Source organism: Manacus candei, unplaced genomic scaffold, assembly GCF_025592945.1.
Source record: "Manacus candei isolate 608988 ecotype Guabito, Panama unplaced genomic scaffold, ASM2559294v1 h1tg000050l, whole genome shotgun sequence".
Classification (NCBI taxonomy): Eukaryota; Metazoa; Chordata; class Aves; order Passeriformes; family Pipridae; genus Manacus; species Manacus candei.
The window spans coordinates 18,141,987-18,156,648 of NW_026138098.1; the positions used below are offsets into that span (position 1 = coordinate 18,141,987).

General features: G+C 49.7%; 2 protein-coding genes across 5 annotated transcripts in view; both read right to left on the reverse strand.

The window, feature by feature from the left end:
* LOC127477250 (lipase member M-like) overlaps positions 1-10,213 on the reverse strand; it is a 32,123-nt gene extending 21,910 nt beyond the window's left edge. Inside the window, exons 1-2 of the mRNA XM_051801291.1 lie at positions 10,067-10,213; positions 6,142-6,208 (exon numbers count right to left, since the gene is read on the reverse strand). Of these exons, the coding sequence (XP_051657251.1) occupies positions 6,142-6,208; positions 10,067-10,136 (137 nt within the window). The 5' untranslated portion in view covers positions 10,137-10,213. The remainder of the gene's footprint in view (positions 1-6,141; positions 6,209-10,066) is intronic.
* On the reverse strand, positions 1,193-10,148 carry TMEM72 (transmembrane protein 72). 4 transcript variants are annotated; one of them, XM_051801301.1, is made up of 5 exons: positions 10,067-10,148; positions 6,142-6,208; positions 5,508-5,732; positions 4,793-4,932; positions 1,193-4,607 (listed from the first exon to the last, which is right to left on the reverse strand). In XM_051801301.1, the coding sequence occupies exon 5, from the start codon at positions 4,600-4,602 to the stop codon at positions 4,147-4,149; it is 456 nt and encodes a 151-aa protein (XP_051657261.1). In that variant the 5' UTR covers positions 4,603-4,607; positions 4,793-4,932; positions 5,508-5,732; positions 6,142-6,208; positions 10,067-10,148; the 3' UTR covers positions 1,193-4,146. The 4 variants fall into 4 exon arrangements, with proteins under 4 accessions (XP_051657261.1, XP_051657260.1, XP_051657258.1 ...); XM_051801300.1 differs by having other exon boundaries at positions 5,661-5,724; positions 10,067-10,145; XM_051801298.1 differs by having other exon boundaries at positions 1,194-4,607; positions 5,519-5,732.
* Positions 10,214-14,662: the final 4,449 nt, after the last annotated feature.

Here is a 14,662-nt window from a genome sequence, read left to right on the forward strand (position 1 = left end):
GGAATCAAAAGGAGACAGGTCCTCTCCTGCATGGGGATATGACTCAATACTGAACTAGGAGCCACCCACACCACCAATGCTGACACAGGTATTTGCTGCCATGGGTGTTGCAGTCACAGATACAAGCAGGGCACTGCTGATTTTGAGTACTGACACTGCAGAAACTGAACACTTTTCTCTCCAAATGTACCTTATTTTCCTACACTGCTGTTGTTTGGGTAAAAACATTCATTTCCATGTTTCAAACATGGAGCAGTGCTCAGAGAACCTGGGGACCAGAGTCCCAGTGAGGAGCTAGGGAGTTTGGAGGGTGATCATCTAAGTACCTGGTGTGAGGTGGGAGCACTGTGGCAGGGCAAGTCGTGTGGGGCTGTCTCTGGGGCTCTGCAACAGCTACTCATACTAGTGTGCAGTGGAGGCAGAGAAGAATTGTGACTAAAGCTTGCACTGAAATCTGGTTTTGCCTTCATATAAAACTTAAAATGGAGTAATTGTTTGCAACACAGCAGTTCACAAAGTTGTGATGGGAGCAGTCAAGTAGCATCGAAGAGTGTTTCCACTACACACGTATATGCAAAGCAGGAAAATTTTTCCTCATGCAGGGATATCTTTCAGGGAAACTTGGAAGGAAACGATTTCTGCCAGGATTACCTCACAGAGTTTTACCTTACACATGTATTTCATTTGGATGATTCATCTTGTTTCTTTTCAGTATGTGAATCCACAGGAGTTTATAGCTTTATGCACTCTAACTCGGTAAATTAATCTCAGTGGACTGGCTGAGTAATGAATTTTTGCAATGCAGGCAAAAATTATATAGCAGAGTTCATGTAGTGCTGTGTGGACTTACAGTTCAAGCAGCTCAAATTCAGATACTACTGCACTACACAGTTAATAGCATCAAGTGCTTCCTCTTTTTCTTTTCCTGCAATTACCCTGCATATATGAGAGTTTTTCTCATACAGACCCCCCCAGAGCCCTCCACGGCATCTCTGGTGCTTTCTATACCCTCTGGGATAACCCTCTCAGATAGATTTAGGGAGAGGGACCAACAGAGAAGCGTACACTTGAGTGAATAATCTCTGAGGCCTCTGCAAAGTCATCTGACACCCCCTGAGGCTGAACATTTCCCTGCACTGCGATTTTAAAGAAAGCCTGAGGCTGTGTTTCTTTAAGCAGTTGAGCTGCTCTAACAGCCTTCTGCCTCTGAAAGAGGTGCTTTTATTCCCCATCCCCTTCATTTGTGGCTGGCCCTCCCTGAATTTACTTGGGTCATTACCCAAGAAGATAGCCACCTGCTTTCTTTTTCCTAATTATTTTTCCTCTGGTCTAACAAGGTCTGTACGCTGATGGAGCTGGAATATGGCACCAGGGGTGGGATGGGTGTTGAGGAGCAGAGCAGAGGAGGTACAAATGGACTTCTTGGCAGGGGCAAGCCAGGAAGCAGATCAGCTCCTGTGGTGGGATCGCACTCCTCTGGTGCTTTTAGGGGCACGAATTGTCTGCCTCTGAAGGAATCTCCTCTTCCCTAGCACTGATGCAGGCTCTTGGCTGACTCCAGGGTGAGTCAGCCATGGACCTTAACCGAACAGTCAATTTAATACCACAGCAAAGATGAGCAGCTTTTTTTCCTAGCCTTTATCTCCTGAGCCAACTAGCTGTGAGGCTGGAGAGGAGCCAGGCCAACACAAGGGAGCAGGCAAGAAAGGTTGAATGCTGTCTCCATGAAGGGTGAAAAAACACCTCACCTTGTAGCTTTCCCCAGTCTTGCTTCTGAAGGGAAACCTAGAACAGACTTTTAAAAGATGAGCCTAAAAACTGAAACCTAATTCTTCAGACTCTAAAAACTACAAATTCATTTTAAGCATTTCACAGAGCAAGGAAATTTGCGCCCCACACGCTTCAGGGTGCCACAGGTGCTCTCACCACATTGCTTCTCCCCTTGCCAGCTGGCCCTGCTGCCCCATGTGGATCAAGTAAGGGCTTGATCAAGTAAGGGCTGAAGGATGGAATTTGCTTCAGAGCAGCAGTTCCTACCCAGGCTGCCCTTTGCTGAGGGCTAGAGAGGAGTCAGCAGATTGCATGATACACTGGGAGCGGTGCCTTTTCAACAAAGTTTGTCTCTCTGTGTGTAATTAATTATGCAATGTTCAAAGAAGAACCTTGAATGATGCAGAAAGCTGACTCTGTGTATGAGAGTGGTTCTAACTGCAGAACAGATGTGTAGTTGAGCTGGGGAGCCAGCTGCAGGCACAACCTTTTTGGGCAGTTGGCAAGGGTGGGTGACTTAGCATGGCTGGATCAGGACCTTCATGGGTGCAGGTATGCTTGTTTGTCACCAACTTCAGAGGAAAATAATTTTATTTTTTATTTCCTAATGTGAAGAACACACTAGGTTGGGGTGGAGCTGTGGTTGGATCCTGGGCTTGCTGCTATCAGCTGGAACCAGATGCAATTTTCTGAAGACATTTTTCCAGGTGCAAATCTACCCTAAAGGCAGATGTGTACGTGATTCTTCTCCAACACACAATTAGGGGGGGAAGGTTAAATTCTGCAGTCAGAAACGAGGTCTCTAATCCATGCATCATGTTTAGAGCAGATTGATACCAGCTATCATTTTAAATGTTGATGATGCAACAAAAAGGTTTTGTCTATGTCTGATTGTAGGAATGACAAGCGTGTGCAACCCTTCGTAAGCTTCTCTTATTGACAGCATTTCATTATCAAGCAGTCAAATACTGTGAGTCAACATCTTTCACCTTCTTCCTCATCCATCTCCCAAATTAAAAGTCAGTTTAAAAGAGTGTATTAAAAAGTACCACTGGTTTCTTATCTCAAGTGTTTTCTGATTACACTTTGACCTACATCGCTTTCCTGGATGAGCATGATGATTGTCACTTGGAGAGGTGAGATTTTAAAGAGAATAAATAACCTATTTTCAAGAAAAACAGCCAGCTTTACTGGCTTCTACCTTATAAATAGTCTAGCAGGTCTCAAGGAACTTCTCTCTCTACTATTGTCTTACCCCAATGCTGTGTGTCTGGGCTCCGCACAGTTACAACTCTTCATCCCAACAGGGGTGACAGTGTGGCTTAATGTTCCATGTTCAAGGGGAAACCCAGCCACCTGAGCTCTTTCCCACGTGTTCTCAGGTGGGATAGAGCCAAAGACATAAGTTGAACTGGAGGGAAATGCCTGATTATAAGAGAACGGTCCTCAAGAGGCAGAAATTATGCTAGGATTAAGCCAGAGATGAAGTGTCCAGGGAAGAGCTGGCATGGAGGGAACTGGTGAGACAGCGATGTAATTTTATTATTGCCTTTGCCCTCTAGGGGCCATAATTACACACTGGGAGTGGCACACAGTCTGTCGTGCCAGCGTGGAGCTGAATCTCAGGACCTGAGCTACCATATAATCCCAAAGCTCTCCTAATTCAAGAGGTCTGTCCAAGCAGGGGACACAAGGAAGCCCCAGGGTGTTCCCTGCTGCCCCATGGGTGTTCCCAAGGCCAGAGGTAATTTTCCTGCTGGGCTCAGGGTGTGTCTCAGGGGAGGTACTGAGCAGGTACTAGCCCCAGGGGTGTATTTGGTCTCAGCCCACCTCCAAAATGACATTTTGGATATCCCAGGCCGCTGCAGCTGGTGCAGGTGCTGTGAGGGAACCTGCAGGATGCAGTGCCCCATGCCAAACGTGTCCCAGCCCTGAGCTCTCCAATGTGCACAAAGGACCAAAGGGAGACAAGTGCTCCAGCAGAGGCTGCTCTGGGGCATGTCAGTCTCCGCTTTTCCTGCCTGCTGCTGCCAGAGGGGAGGCACATGCCGTGGCTGCGATGTTAGGCAGGAGCAGCTGCAGTGATGTGTAGTGCTGTAACAGAGGGGTGACCCATGTGAGAGGCCATGGGAGCAGAAACCTCTCTGTCCTGGAACTACACTGGCTGAACCACCGCCTGTCCCCTGACCCTGCCACAACATGTGGGACCACGTAGGGTGGGCAGCCCCTTGAAAAGGGGGGTGGCACAGCTGCCACCCTGGACGTAGGGAGGGCAAGAAGAGCCACTTCCTGGGGCCCTTTGGCTACTGGAGCATCAGGGAGCAATGCCAGTGCCAGGGGTAGCAGGTCTGTCATGTCCTCATTCCTGCTGAGGGCTCAAAAGAGCCCTGTGGAGCTGAGTGGAGCGACGATGATGGGGGCATCTGGCGGCGTGAGGATGGGTGTTGTGTCTGATGTGGTCTCTTCAGCCTCACTCTCCACATCCTCTAAGCTCTCGCTGACAGAGGGGATGATCTGCACCACCTTCTCCTGGAAGTGCACTTGCTTGCGAGGGACTGACATGGCTGCTGGTTGGGCAGGAGTTACTGGGGCTGAGCTCCTGTCCTTGCTGCCCTTCAGGATGCTCTTCATGTGGCCCAGAAGTGAGTGGTGCTGTTCCCTCTGGGCCCCGTGGAAGGTGTAGATCTGCTCAGTGTCACCAACGATGGTTGGGGCTGCCATGGTGGCTGAAGGGTCCAAGTACTGGCTCATCTGGGGATGCATCTCTTTGTGTCCTGGGCTCTTCCTCCTCTTGCTCAGCAGGAAGTAGGCCAGGGCAGTGAGCACCAGCATGGACCCTGGGGAGAAGGCTATGTTGGCTGAGGGCTGTGGCAGGTGGGAAGAGCTCACCAAGCAGTGCTTGGTCTGGCTAGCTCACTGCCATCTGCCACTGGTCCAGCACCCCACACATCCCCACCCTCACTGGCTCTTGACAGACCATGCTCCTCTTCTGTCTGCACTGCTCCCCACCCGAGCTTCTCACCAGGAATGGTGACATGCCAGACGAGGATGGGATGCAGGAAGCAAGCCACTGAGAGCAGCGTGTACCCCAGGAATTTCTGGAAGCTCCCTGGGCGTCTAGCTCGCTTCCAGCAGGCCTGTGCCAGGGATTCAGGCTTGTGACTGGGGAGAGAAAGAGAGGTCCTTGTGGGATGAGGCACCAAGCACATGGTAAGAATTTGGACCTAACTGTCACCCACCCAGATGTGCAGATCCTCACGCTGATTTTCCAGGAGACTGGTGTATTGGTCAGGGAAGGTAAGCCAAGCCAGGAGTCTGGGGCTGCATCTGCCAGAGGCCAGCATCTCAGACAATCTCTCAATGTGTTTGCCCACTTGGTCACTAATCAAGTGCGTATTATCTGGAGTAAGTTGTTGCCTCTGAGTAGCTGGAGTAAGGTGTTGCCTCTAAGATATAAGGGCTTTTGAGTTTATGCTAGAAGACAGTGGCAGTGCTCAGCCTCTGAAAAGTACATAAGGATTTTGTACATTTTAATTTTAACTTCTGCACTGTCTCTGGAAGGGAGCTGAAGCTCATCCTGGGGATCTGGCTCTTTCCTCGACCCCCGTACTTTTCCCTACATACTGTGTTAAGTGGATGCTGGAGAGCAGAGTTTGTTGTGCTGATGCTCAGCAAACTAAGGCACAAGCCTGATTTAAAACACAGGTGTAAATGGTGGTGGACACGGCCCCACTTACCTCACCCCTACCTGAGTACACTTGCCATGGCATTAGGGAAAGGACCTTTGGTCTGGCACTTGCAGCTCCCTCAGGTCTGGTGTTGCCTGTAAGAGGCAAGTTGCCTTAGGAGGTCCCGCCAAGGCTGGAGAAGAGTGGACAGGGTCTACTCACGTGAAACACATCTCCAGGAACAAACTGATAAAGAAGAAGCCTTCACAGACAGTAACTGCAACCCCTGAAAAACTGAAAGGTGGAGCTGTCAGGGGGACAGGGCTGGGCTTAAGTGTGCTGTCTAGGTGGCAGAAGGGGCACAGAGAGCCAGAATTTACTATCCAGTTCACAACAGTCTGTGTGCTGAGGTCCAAACACCCTCTGCTCAGCTAGTTTGTAGAGGAGAGCTCACAGCCCTCCTGTCCCCAGGGAGTCAACTTGCAGCCAGTGTCACCTCTGGCCTGCCTGAATCTGCAGTAGCATGTCTTTCTCTACCAGAAATAGCTTATTTTTCTGAAACCTCAATATGGAGACTTGAAATCCCCAAAGCCTTGGACACTGTTCCCTGCTGTTGTTGCAGTCTGGTCTGGTGCCATATATGGTGGAGGGGTTGACCGTGTCACTCTCTGCCAGCTCTGAATTCAAGGGCAAAAATACTCACAGCAGATAGAAAGCCAGGCTTTTGAACTGTCCTCGCTGCAGAGTTTCTATGCCCACACCGATCAGCACTAGAAAGAGAAGATAGGAAAGATGCTGACTGCAGGGTTAGTTCCCGATTCCCTGGTGCCCTACCAGCTCCCAGGATCAATGCCCTCATTGCCCAGAGGCTAAGCAAGGCTGCTTCTCCCATGCAGTGCAGCACATTAGGACTGGCAGCATCAGTGATTCATGCTGACACACCAGCCCATGGGAGTCAGAGCTCAATGCTGGCCTTGACACACAGCCCTGAAACCCATCTCAGCAGCACCACTACTATGGCAGTCTTGCCACTGTGTGGGCTGGGGAAAGGTGCTCTGGGGCTACCAGCTGGCCTTGGACTGATGGGGCAAGTGAGCAGTGACCTGTGACCCTTTCACCCTCTACCACACCACCACATCACTGTTGCCACAGGGCCCATTGCCCACTGCCCCATCCATCTCTGCCCAGGTCCCCCCAGTGCCTGCCAGCCTCACTTCCCTGCCCTTTCTGCTTGCCCAGGCCTGCTTCACCCAACACAGGGCTGTAGGGCAGCAGCAGGACACAGGAACTGTGCCAGCTGCCTTCACAAAGGGCTGTAGCCATAGCATCAAGATCCTTTGCTAGCCAAACAGAAAAATATATAATGGGAGCAGGCAGATTAAAAACAGGGAATGAACATTCTCTCAGTGCCCCATCCAGTACAGAACACCAGGGAGTCAGTTTAAGGGGGATTAAGAGTATTAATAAGGCTAAAGTCTTTGATGGATTGGCCAATAGCTTCAGGGGATGGAACATTTCCTTAAACATCCTTCAGTTTCCTTCAAGACTATTTCTAAAATGGAGCAGAAACATAGTGACTTACATCAGCTGCAGTCACAGTGCACCAGTGCCAGCAGCACAGAGATGAATGGAGCCCAGATTTTACGGCCAGAGCATCACTCTGGACAACCACTACACTTGTGTCTGCACCTGATGTCTCCACACCTCACTGGCAGCTCCCACCCATTCACCGGTGCTCAGGAAGTTCGCCACTGATCCTGCTCAATGCCCACTGCCCAAGTTTTGAGATGCAGGTTGGATCCATTTCTCTGAGTTGTGGTTTGTCCCATCTGGAGAAGGATACCAGGCTCCCAAACAAGGATGCATATCACTGTCCATCAAGACTGCAGGGTGGGTCAACACCAAGGGTCAGCTCTCCCACAGGGGCTGAACAAAGAACCTCTGTATTTTCCTTGTGTCACCTGCAGCTGCCAGCCCCTGTCAGCCAAGGGAACACATGGGGCCCATGTGCCACCCTCCTTCACTGCCTTTCCAGCCCTGAGCAGAGCACAGAGAAATTAGTCTCATCAGAGGGCTGTGAAGCTGCATGAGCTGTGTAATCCTACACACAAAGTATTGTCCGCTACTATCTTGTGACTGAGAACTGTTCTTTATAATCTTCCCTACAAATGTGGAGTTCATTCATTTATTCATTTATTCCCTGTGGATGAATGCAGAATTCAACAGCTTGGCTGTTACGCTCGAGCCTCTGCTCTGGATGGGGAGGTTTCCTCATTTTGCACAGCTTCTGCTTTATCCACAAAGCTGTTTGGATGAAGAATCTGCAGGAAGAAAAGGGCTGTTTCCGAGGTGTTTATTTGGACTAGTTGCTGCCTTGATTTGGATTTTGTCCAAACCATGTGGCTAAAGGCACATGATTAGGAATTAAATGGTTGAAAGCATGAGAATTAAGAAGTAAGTAGGAACTCTTTCCTAGATGTAAATATCACAAGGCCTAAAATCGCTGAACTAGAGAGATGCCTCAATATTGTAGCAAATTGCAGGGCTATTTGATTTTGCTAACTTGCCATAAGACAAGTTAGCCATTTTCTCATGCAGAAGAAACTCTGTAGCTACACCATTGCAGATAGCTGTTACACTCCAAGATCCTGGGGGAAAGGGAGGTTTATATTATGTGCATAACCTGTATTTACTAGCAGCATATCGAGCTGGCCAGGCCTTCTCAGAATCAATTAGTGAGGCTGATGCACTCTCTCTTTCATAGTTTTTTTCAAACAAAACCCATGGGAGTCTCTTCAGTGTGGTTTCCATTTCGTGCAAAACCCTCACACACTTCATCAGGCACTGAATACTGCATCAAGCTGATTTCTTACTCCATTGAGACACAAAGGGGAATAAAACACAGGCACATCCTTCAATGGTATTTTTGGAAAGTCAGGTGATACTGGGAATGTACCAGAGGTATGGAAAAGCACAGAGATTGGTTGTACAGCTGTCCTATGCTCTGTGATGCTCAGCAGAGAGACAACTGCACTGTTCATTTAAAGAAAAACTAAAGAAAGAGATACAGATGATGCAAAATGATGAAAAGAAAATAAGGAAAGAGAGATTATATTCCACTAACACACTTCCACATTGTAAATTACTTTCAATTTTGTTGATCTAGCTTTAGTTTTCTCATGGCAACAAACTCACATTTTATCCCAGGAAAGTCTTTATGAGTTTCCTGGGAGCTTTAAGTGAGAATATGACCAGCATGGGGCTCATAGGAGCCCAAGGGGGATGGGGATGGAGAAATGAAGAGATTTGCATTTGCTGATTAAAGCTGTGTCCCAACTCCCACTGTTGCGGTCTCATCACGATGTGCACTTATCTACTGGGAGTTTGTGTAAACTCAGAGACTCAAATCACTGCTTGTTATCAGTATTAGCACATTCCAGGGCCTTCATTGTCCCAGCTGGGCTTCGTGTGTCCTTGGGGACCTGTGCACTCTTCGGCTGACCTGTGTGCTTTTTACTTTGCCCATGACAAGAGCAAAGTGTGTCTTTTATGGCTGTCCGCAGTTGATAAAGGAAATGCGAAGGTAGGAGGGCCTGCTGTGACTTCCTCTACAGTGTCTGATTATGAAATCCCTGGGGGTCTGAAACAGGAACCACAGGTACCACCTCAAGTCACTTCTCACCAGGAACCTCTGCGTCACACCTCCAGCCTTTAGACAAATCAGGCACCTTGATCTCTGCTTTACTGATGGGGAAACTGAGGCAGAAAGTGTTGTCTGTCCTGTCCCATAACAGTGAGTCAGCAACAGTGAGTCAGTGCCAGAGTCATCCCTTGGGCCCTCTGCTTTAGTTTCTTCCCTAATCCCATCTAGAATCATCCATGTTAGAGGGTTGTTCAGTCCTTCTGTGTGAGATGCTGTGTCTGACTCCTGGCTCAAAACACCTGCATGTCACCTGAAACCAAGTGCTTGGATGTGTCACCAAACGCAGAACACCCTGGTCCAAAGCAGCCCCTGACAGTGGGTGAGAGGATGCAACTAGCCAGGTGGGTGAATTTATGATGTTTGTACTGCAGCTATAACCTGAACTGCTCCGAGCCTGCTCCCCAACAGGTTACTGAAGAGGCAGAGCAGTGCTTTTGCAGTAACTGTACTGTGATGGCTAGGATGGAACCTCTCCATCCTGACTGGCACAGGACACTTCACTGTGCAAAGCACAAGGAGCTCCTCTTTCATCTTCACATGTCACAGAGCAGCCTGGCAGTCTTTCACAGCCATGAGTATTTTGCTTTTCCATCTCATTCACATCTTGACTGTGCCCATGTCTGTTTTAGAAGAATATGGTTTAGTTTTCTTTTCTATATGTGCTTTATCTTGCCCTCTGACATACTGAGTGGTGGCTCTTCCTTTCTGATGTCTCACTGTGCCTCCCGCAGTGTTTGGAAAGAGCCTGGCCAGGCACTCAGCATGCTCCCTCCCTTGGTCCCAAAGCAAAAGTGAGCAAGTTTCCTTGTCCCCTTCGTATGATGGGGCAGTGGCTGCACCTGGCCAAAAGCAGGGAGACAGCTTGGGGGTCCCAACACCCACTCAGTGCCTTTTAGTGACAAAGAAAAAGAGAATTTCCTCTTACCTGCTGCAGTGGAGATGCCCAGCAATCGGCAGGTGTACTCCAGGGCACTCCAAAACACCTTGTGCTGCATGGTGAAGAGATGAAGACGGCGGTACAGCCAGGCAGAATCTCCTCTTCAGAGCCCCCACCTCATGTGCAGCTCAGCAGCTCCCAGAAACAGGCAGAGCTCCGGCTCCCTGGACCAAGTGACCTTCCTGAAGGAAAGGACTGTGTGTGCAGGACTGGCCACCTCCACGGGGCCTCCCAGGGGAGGGTGGTCGGAGAGTGAGCTGCCACCACAGGGAACCGGTCAGCACTGCTTCCTGCTGCTCCCGTGGGGGCTGTGGAGACCTGGCCTTTTCCTGCTTGCTTGCCGCTTGCTCCTTGCTGGCCCGGGGTGATTAATGATTGGTAAGGCAGGGGTGCGGCTTTGGGAGCATTTGTACCCCGGGTGCATGGGTGCATGGCCTTCCCTGCTCCCGAGGAGGAGGCTCTGGAAGCCCAAGCTGATTAAATGAATGTGAAGTCATTAGTGCTGTGCAGCTCCCGGCAGGTTAACCATTTGTGAGGATGACAATATTTGTTCTTGGCAAGAGAGCAGCACGTTTCTGGCAAGCAACAAGAGGCACCCCAGCCCCACTGCCCCCTGCAGCTCAGTCCCCTGCCATGGCTGCTGCTCACTGTCAGGTTCTTCCAGGCTCCAGACTAGTATGGCTTGGGAAGTGTCTGTGCTGATGTGCAACCACAGAAACAAGGAGATCAAATTTATTCACAGAGGTCCTACAGACTCCGACCAACCATAGCAAGGGAGATTCGTATTTCTTTGCTTGGGGAACCCGAGTGAAATGTGGTTTTGTGTTGTAGCTATCAGAGCCATTTGAGCAGCATCAGGGGCTCGCAAGTGTCCTAACATGCAGAATGGGCTGAACAGGTACTCTGACCTCTTCGCCTTGGATTTGGTAGACAGCTTGGGGGTCCTTGGCTTGTCTCTGCAGGACACATTGCCTCAGGATAGGGGCAGCCCTAGGTGTGTCAGAAGGACAAGACAAGAAAGAACTGGCCTGCTCTGGACCCCAGCCCCACACTCCTATGTGCTCGAACAGGGTGCATCTCGCTGGAGTTCACCATCGATCCCCACATGCTGCTGCTCAGGGAAGAGCTGGTGTGGGCAACAGCATCTGGTCATGGTAGTCCCAGCAGGAGGGGTATGTGAGCACAGCACAGTCCCAGCACGGATGTCTGGTGCCACTGGGCTGCAGGTTCACAGGTCAGTGAGCTCACCTTGTGCTGCAGCCACTGTCTGGCAAGTCACTGAAGCCCTGGCCCCTCACTGCGCTCGCTGTGAAGCTGGCAGTGGTGCAGGCAAGGGGCTGGGTGAATCACACTCAGCTCATGCACAGACAGTCCTGTGGGGAGGCAGCTACCAGCTGAACCTGTCCCCTGTGATCCCTTCTCACCTGCCTGACACCATAATGCTGAACCTGGACAGTATGTGTTGTACTGACTTGTCCCAGGGGTAGAGATGACTTGGTCCAAGGGCACAGTGACAGCTTCTCTTCCACAGGATCTGAGTCTGTATTTCAGACTGGGATTCTCCCAGGGCAGCCAAATGCTTCAGCTTATGAAATGAGTCTATAATTCCTGTAAATAACTGCTGATAGTGTTTTTTTGAACACTCACAAGATCATGGGTAGAAGGGATTTTCCAGTAGGCAGTGCTGACAAGGTTTGGGGGCAGTGCACATTTTTCATGTGAAAAATGGAAAAGCCCACTGGAGAAGGGCTTCCAGAGTATCCCGAGGGCAATGCTGAATGGTGCAAACCCAAAACATGTCTTTGCTTTGCAGCACTGGCACTGCCTTTGGGTGTTTACATTTCCTCTTGTCCTCCTGCACCATCTCCGGTGTTTGAAGGAACTACCCATTTTCCACAACTGGTGACTCACTGGTGTGTCAAAACTTCCTTTTTAAGAGCAACACAAAGTGGAAAACAGAGGCAGTCAGCCGGGAAGATCACATGAAGAGTGAGGAAAAGCCCAGCCAGGGCACCCTGCTGCCCTGCCTGCTGCGACTGGGCACTGCCTGGGTCATGCCCTCTCACAGCACAGTGCCGCAGGTTCCAGGGACACCCTCTGCCTCCAGAAATCACCAAACCAGTTTAAGAGCCCTGAGGTTGTGCAAACAGTCTGGATGCTTTTTTTCCTTGCTTCCATGTTCTTTTTTTTTAACATTGATGCATTGAATTTAAGGTGTCTCTTTGCAAACATGAAAACTAGAAAACTACTTGAAGAGCAAATAGATGAAAGGAAGACATAAGAGTGTTTCAGAATCACTTAGAGCCATGAGCTTAGGCTTGATGAAAAGCAGAAAACACCACAGTGCAACCCTGAGCTGTCAGCACCCACCCTTCAGCAGCACCCAGCACTGCTCAAGGCAGTAAGCTGCTGCCTCCTCCGGTGATGGGGGTCCCCTTAGCCAACATAGGCATTGCAGCATGCTGGGCTGTTACTCTGGAACTCTTATTAAACTTCACTGAGCTCTCACTCAGAAAGTAAATGACTTTGTCCAAGTGCCCTTGACAGCAATGTTTCCTTTCTGGAAAGCAACATACCTCAGGGGTTTAAATAAATGTAAATTTATGGGTGCCTGTGGTGGTGGTGATGGAGGGACAGAATCTGTTTGGAAAACGCAGATTAATACATTAACAATTTAAACTTTCCATCTCCTTCCTGTGTTCCTTTAGCTATTGCCCAACCTCCATCCTCTGAGTGGGCCTATATTAGCCTTCCTGAAGGTCCTTGTCCCCCACGTGGGGAAACCCCCAGCCTGGGGTAACATAAGGTCTTCACCCACTGTTTCTCCATGCACTAGGTCTTTCTCTCACTCCAGTGCCCAAGAGGGTAGCATGGAGTGAGCTGGACAAGTATCTTCAGACTTGACTTGTACCAACACTCATTTAATCACTCCTTACTTCCATTTAGGATTTCTTTGTCTAGTGCTCCTACAAAGCAACCTCACATGAACTTGATTTTCCTTGCTAGAAGAATCCTTTCATTCACCTCTGTTCAAGTGGGGAGATGATACCCTCAATGTAGCTATAAGCCATTTGAGTGTTTTGGTAAGGTTTTTAGGAATGAGCTATGCAGTCAGAAGAGGACTGAGAACTTCTGATCTTAGAGGGGTTTAATAGACTGTAACCAACATTACAAAACCTATGCACCAGCACAGGCTGTTCCAGGACACATAATAGCAATGGTCTCCACTGCACATTAAGCCACTTCTCTTGCTCAGAGGCTTGCCATTTGCAGTTTGGCTGCCAGCCAGGATTCACATTTACAGGCTACTTCCCGTGATTTATGGGTTGATTTGAGAGGATTTTATTTCAGTGTTAGGGTTTCATGGTGGTGGTAGTCTTTGCCTTCATCTCTTCCTCCTCACACTTTGCTCAAGTCATTTTTGCTGTGGCACAACCATTGTGGCCATTCTTCTGTGACCAAGGCCACAGTGCAGCACCTGTGCTGAGTGGCTGCCCTTGTAAGGCTGTGGGGGACCAGCACAGACACCTCATGTTTGTCTCCGAAAATTGGTGATGGTGCAAGAGTACTGCAGAGAGTGGAGATGCCCATGATGGGGCATAGGGTGCCACAACCCATACTCTGGAAGAAACTTATGGAAACACGCTTGACTTAGCTTGCCCAGTGTATAAAAACAGTTCCCAAACTGCCTTGTACAATGATTTGGAAATCTGGTTTTGCTCTTTTGCTCCCTCCTCCCTCCACATCCTCAGCTATAACCACCATGTCTGGCAGCCTTGCTTGGCAGCTTTGGTCCCTTCTCTGAGCAGTGGCAGCAGAGGTCCTTCCATCAATGTGTCCATCTGAAACAGACTGACACCAACACCCTCCCTTGCCCACTGAAGGACAGGGGGCCAGCAGGCAGCTGCCCAGAGTCTTTGCAGTGGTGCCATGTGCTGCCTTCCTGTGCCCTCCTTCCACCAGGTCATCTGCCGTGGAGAGGAAACGGATTGTCACTGCAGCCAGCTAATGGTAGATGGGCCCAGCTGATTGGAAGCACCGACCTGCAACTGTGGGTTCACTGGGTGCAAACACCTTGCAGTCCAGAGATTTGCTCTGCCTTGTATCCCCAGAGGTCCACAGCTTTCCAAACCAGTCTAAATGAACTGAGAGCATCTGAGGCAAGCTTGGCAGACCTCCTTCCTCTCCTGGAGTAGAGAAAAACATGGCAGCAGGGTGCCTGTGCCCCCTCTTCCTATGTTATAACCACAAAATCATGCCCCAGGAGTTCCCAAACCTGGGGCAGCACTACAAGCCGTGCTGGGGATGCCCAGCAGGGGACAGCAGGGCCCCATCACTACACAGAGAGTCCGGCTGCTCCCTGCGAAAGGCAGGCTGTAGCCAGCCCTCTGCAAGGTGGGGATGAAAGAGCACCGTTAAGTTTTACTGCTTGAACAAGAAAAGCACGACAGACACCACATGGATCTGAAGGGGCTGGGGAGAGTCCGGAACTGCAGCAAACACAAATCAATAACCGACCTCTTTCACTTTATGCTCTGAGATCAAAGGAATCAACATGCTACCGAACATGTATCTGCTCCTCTG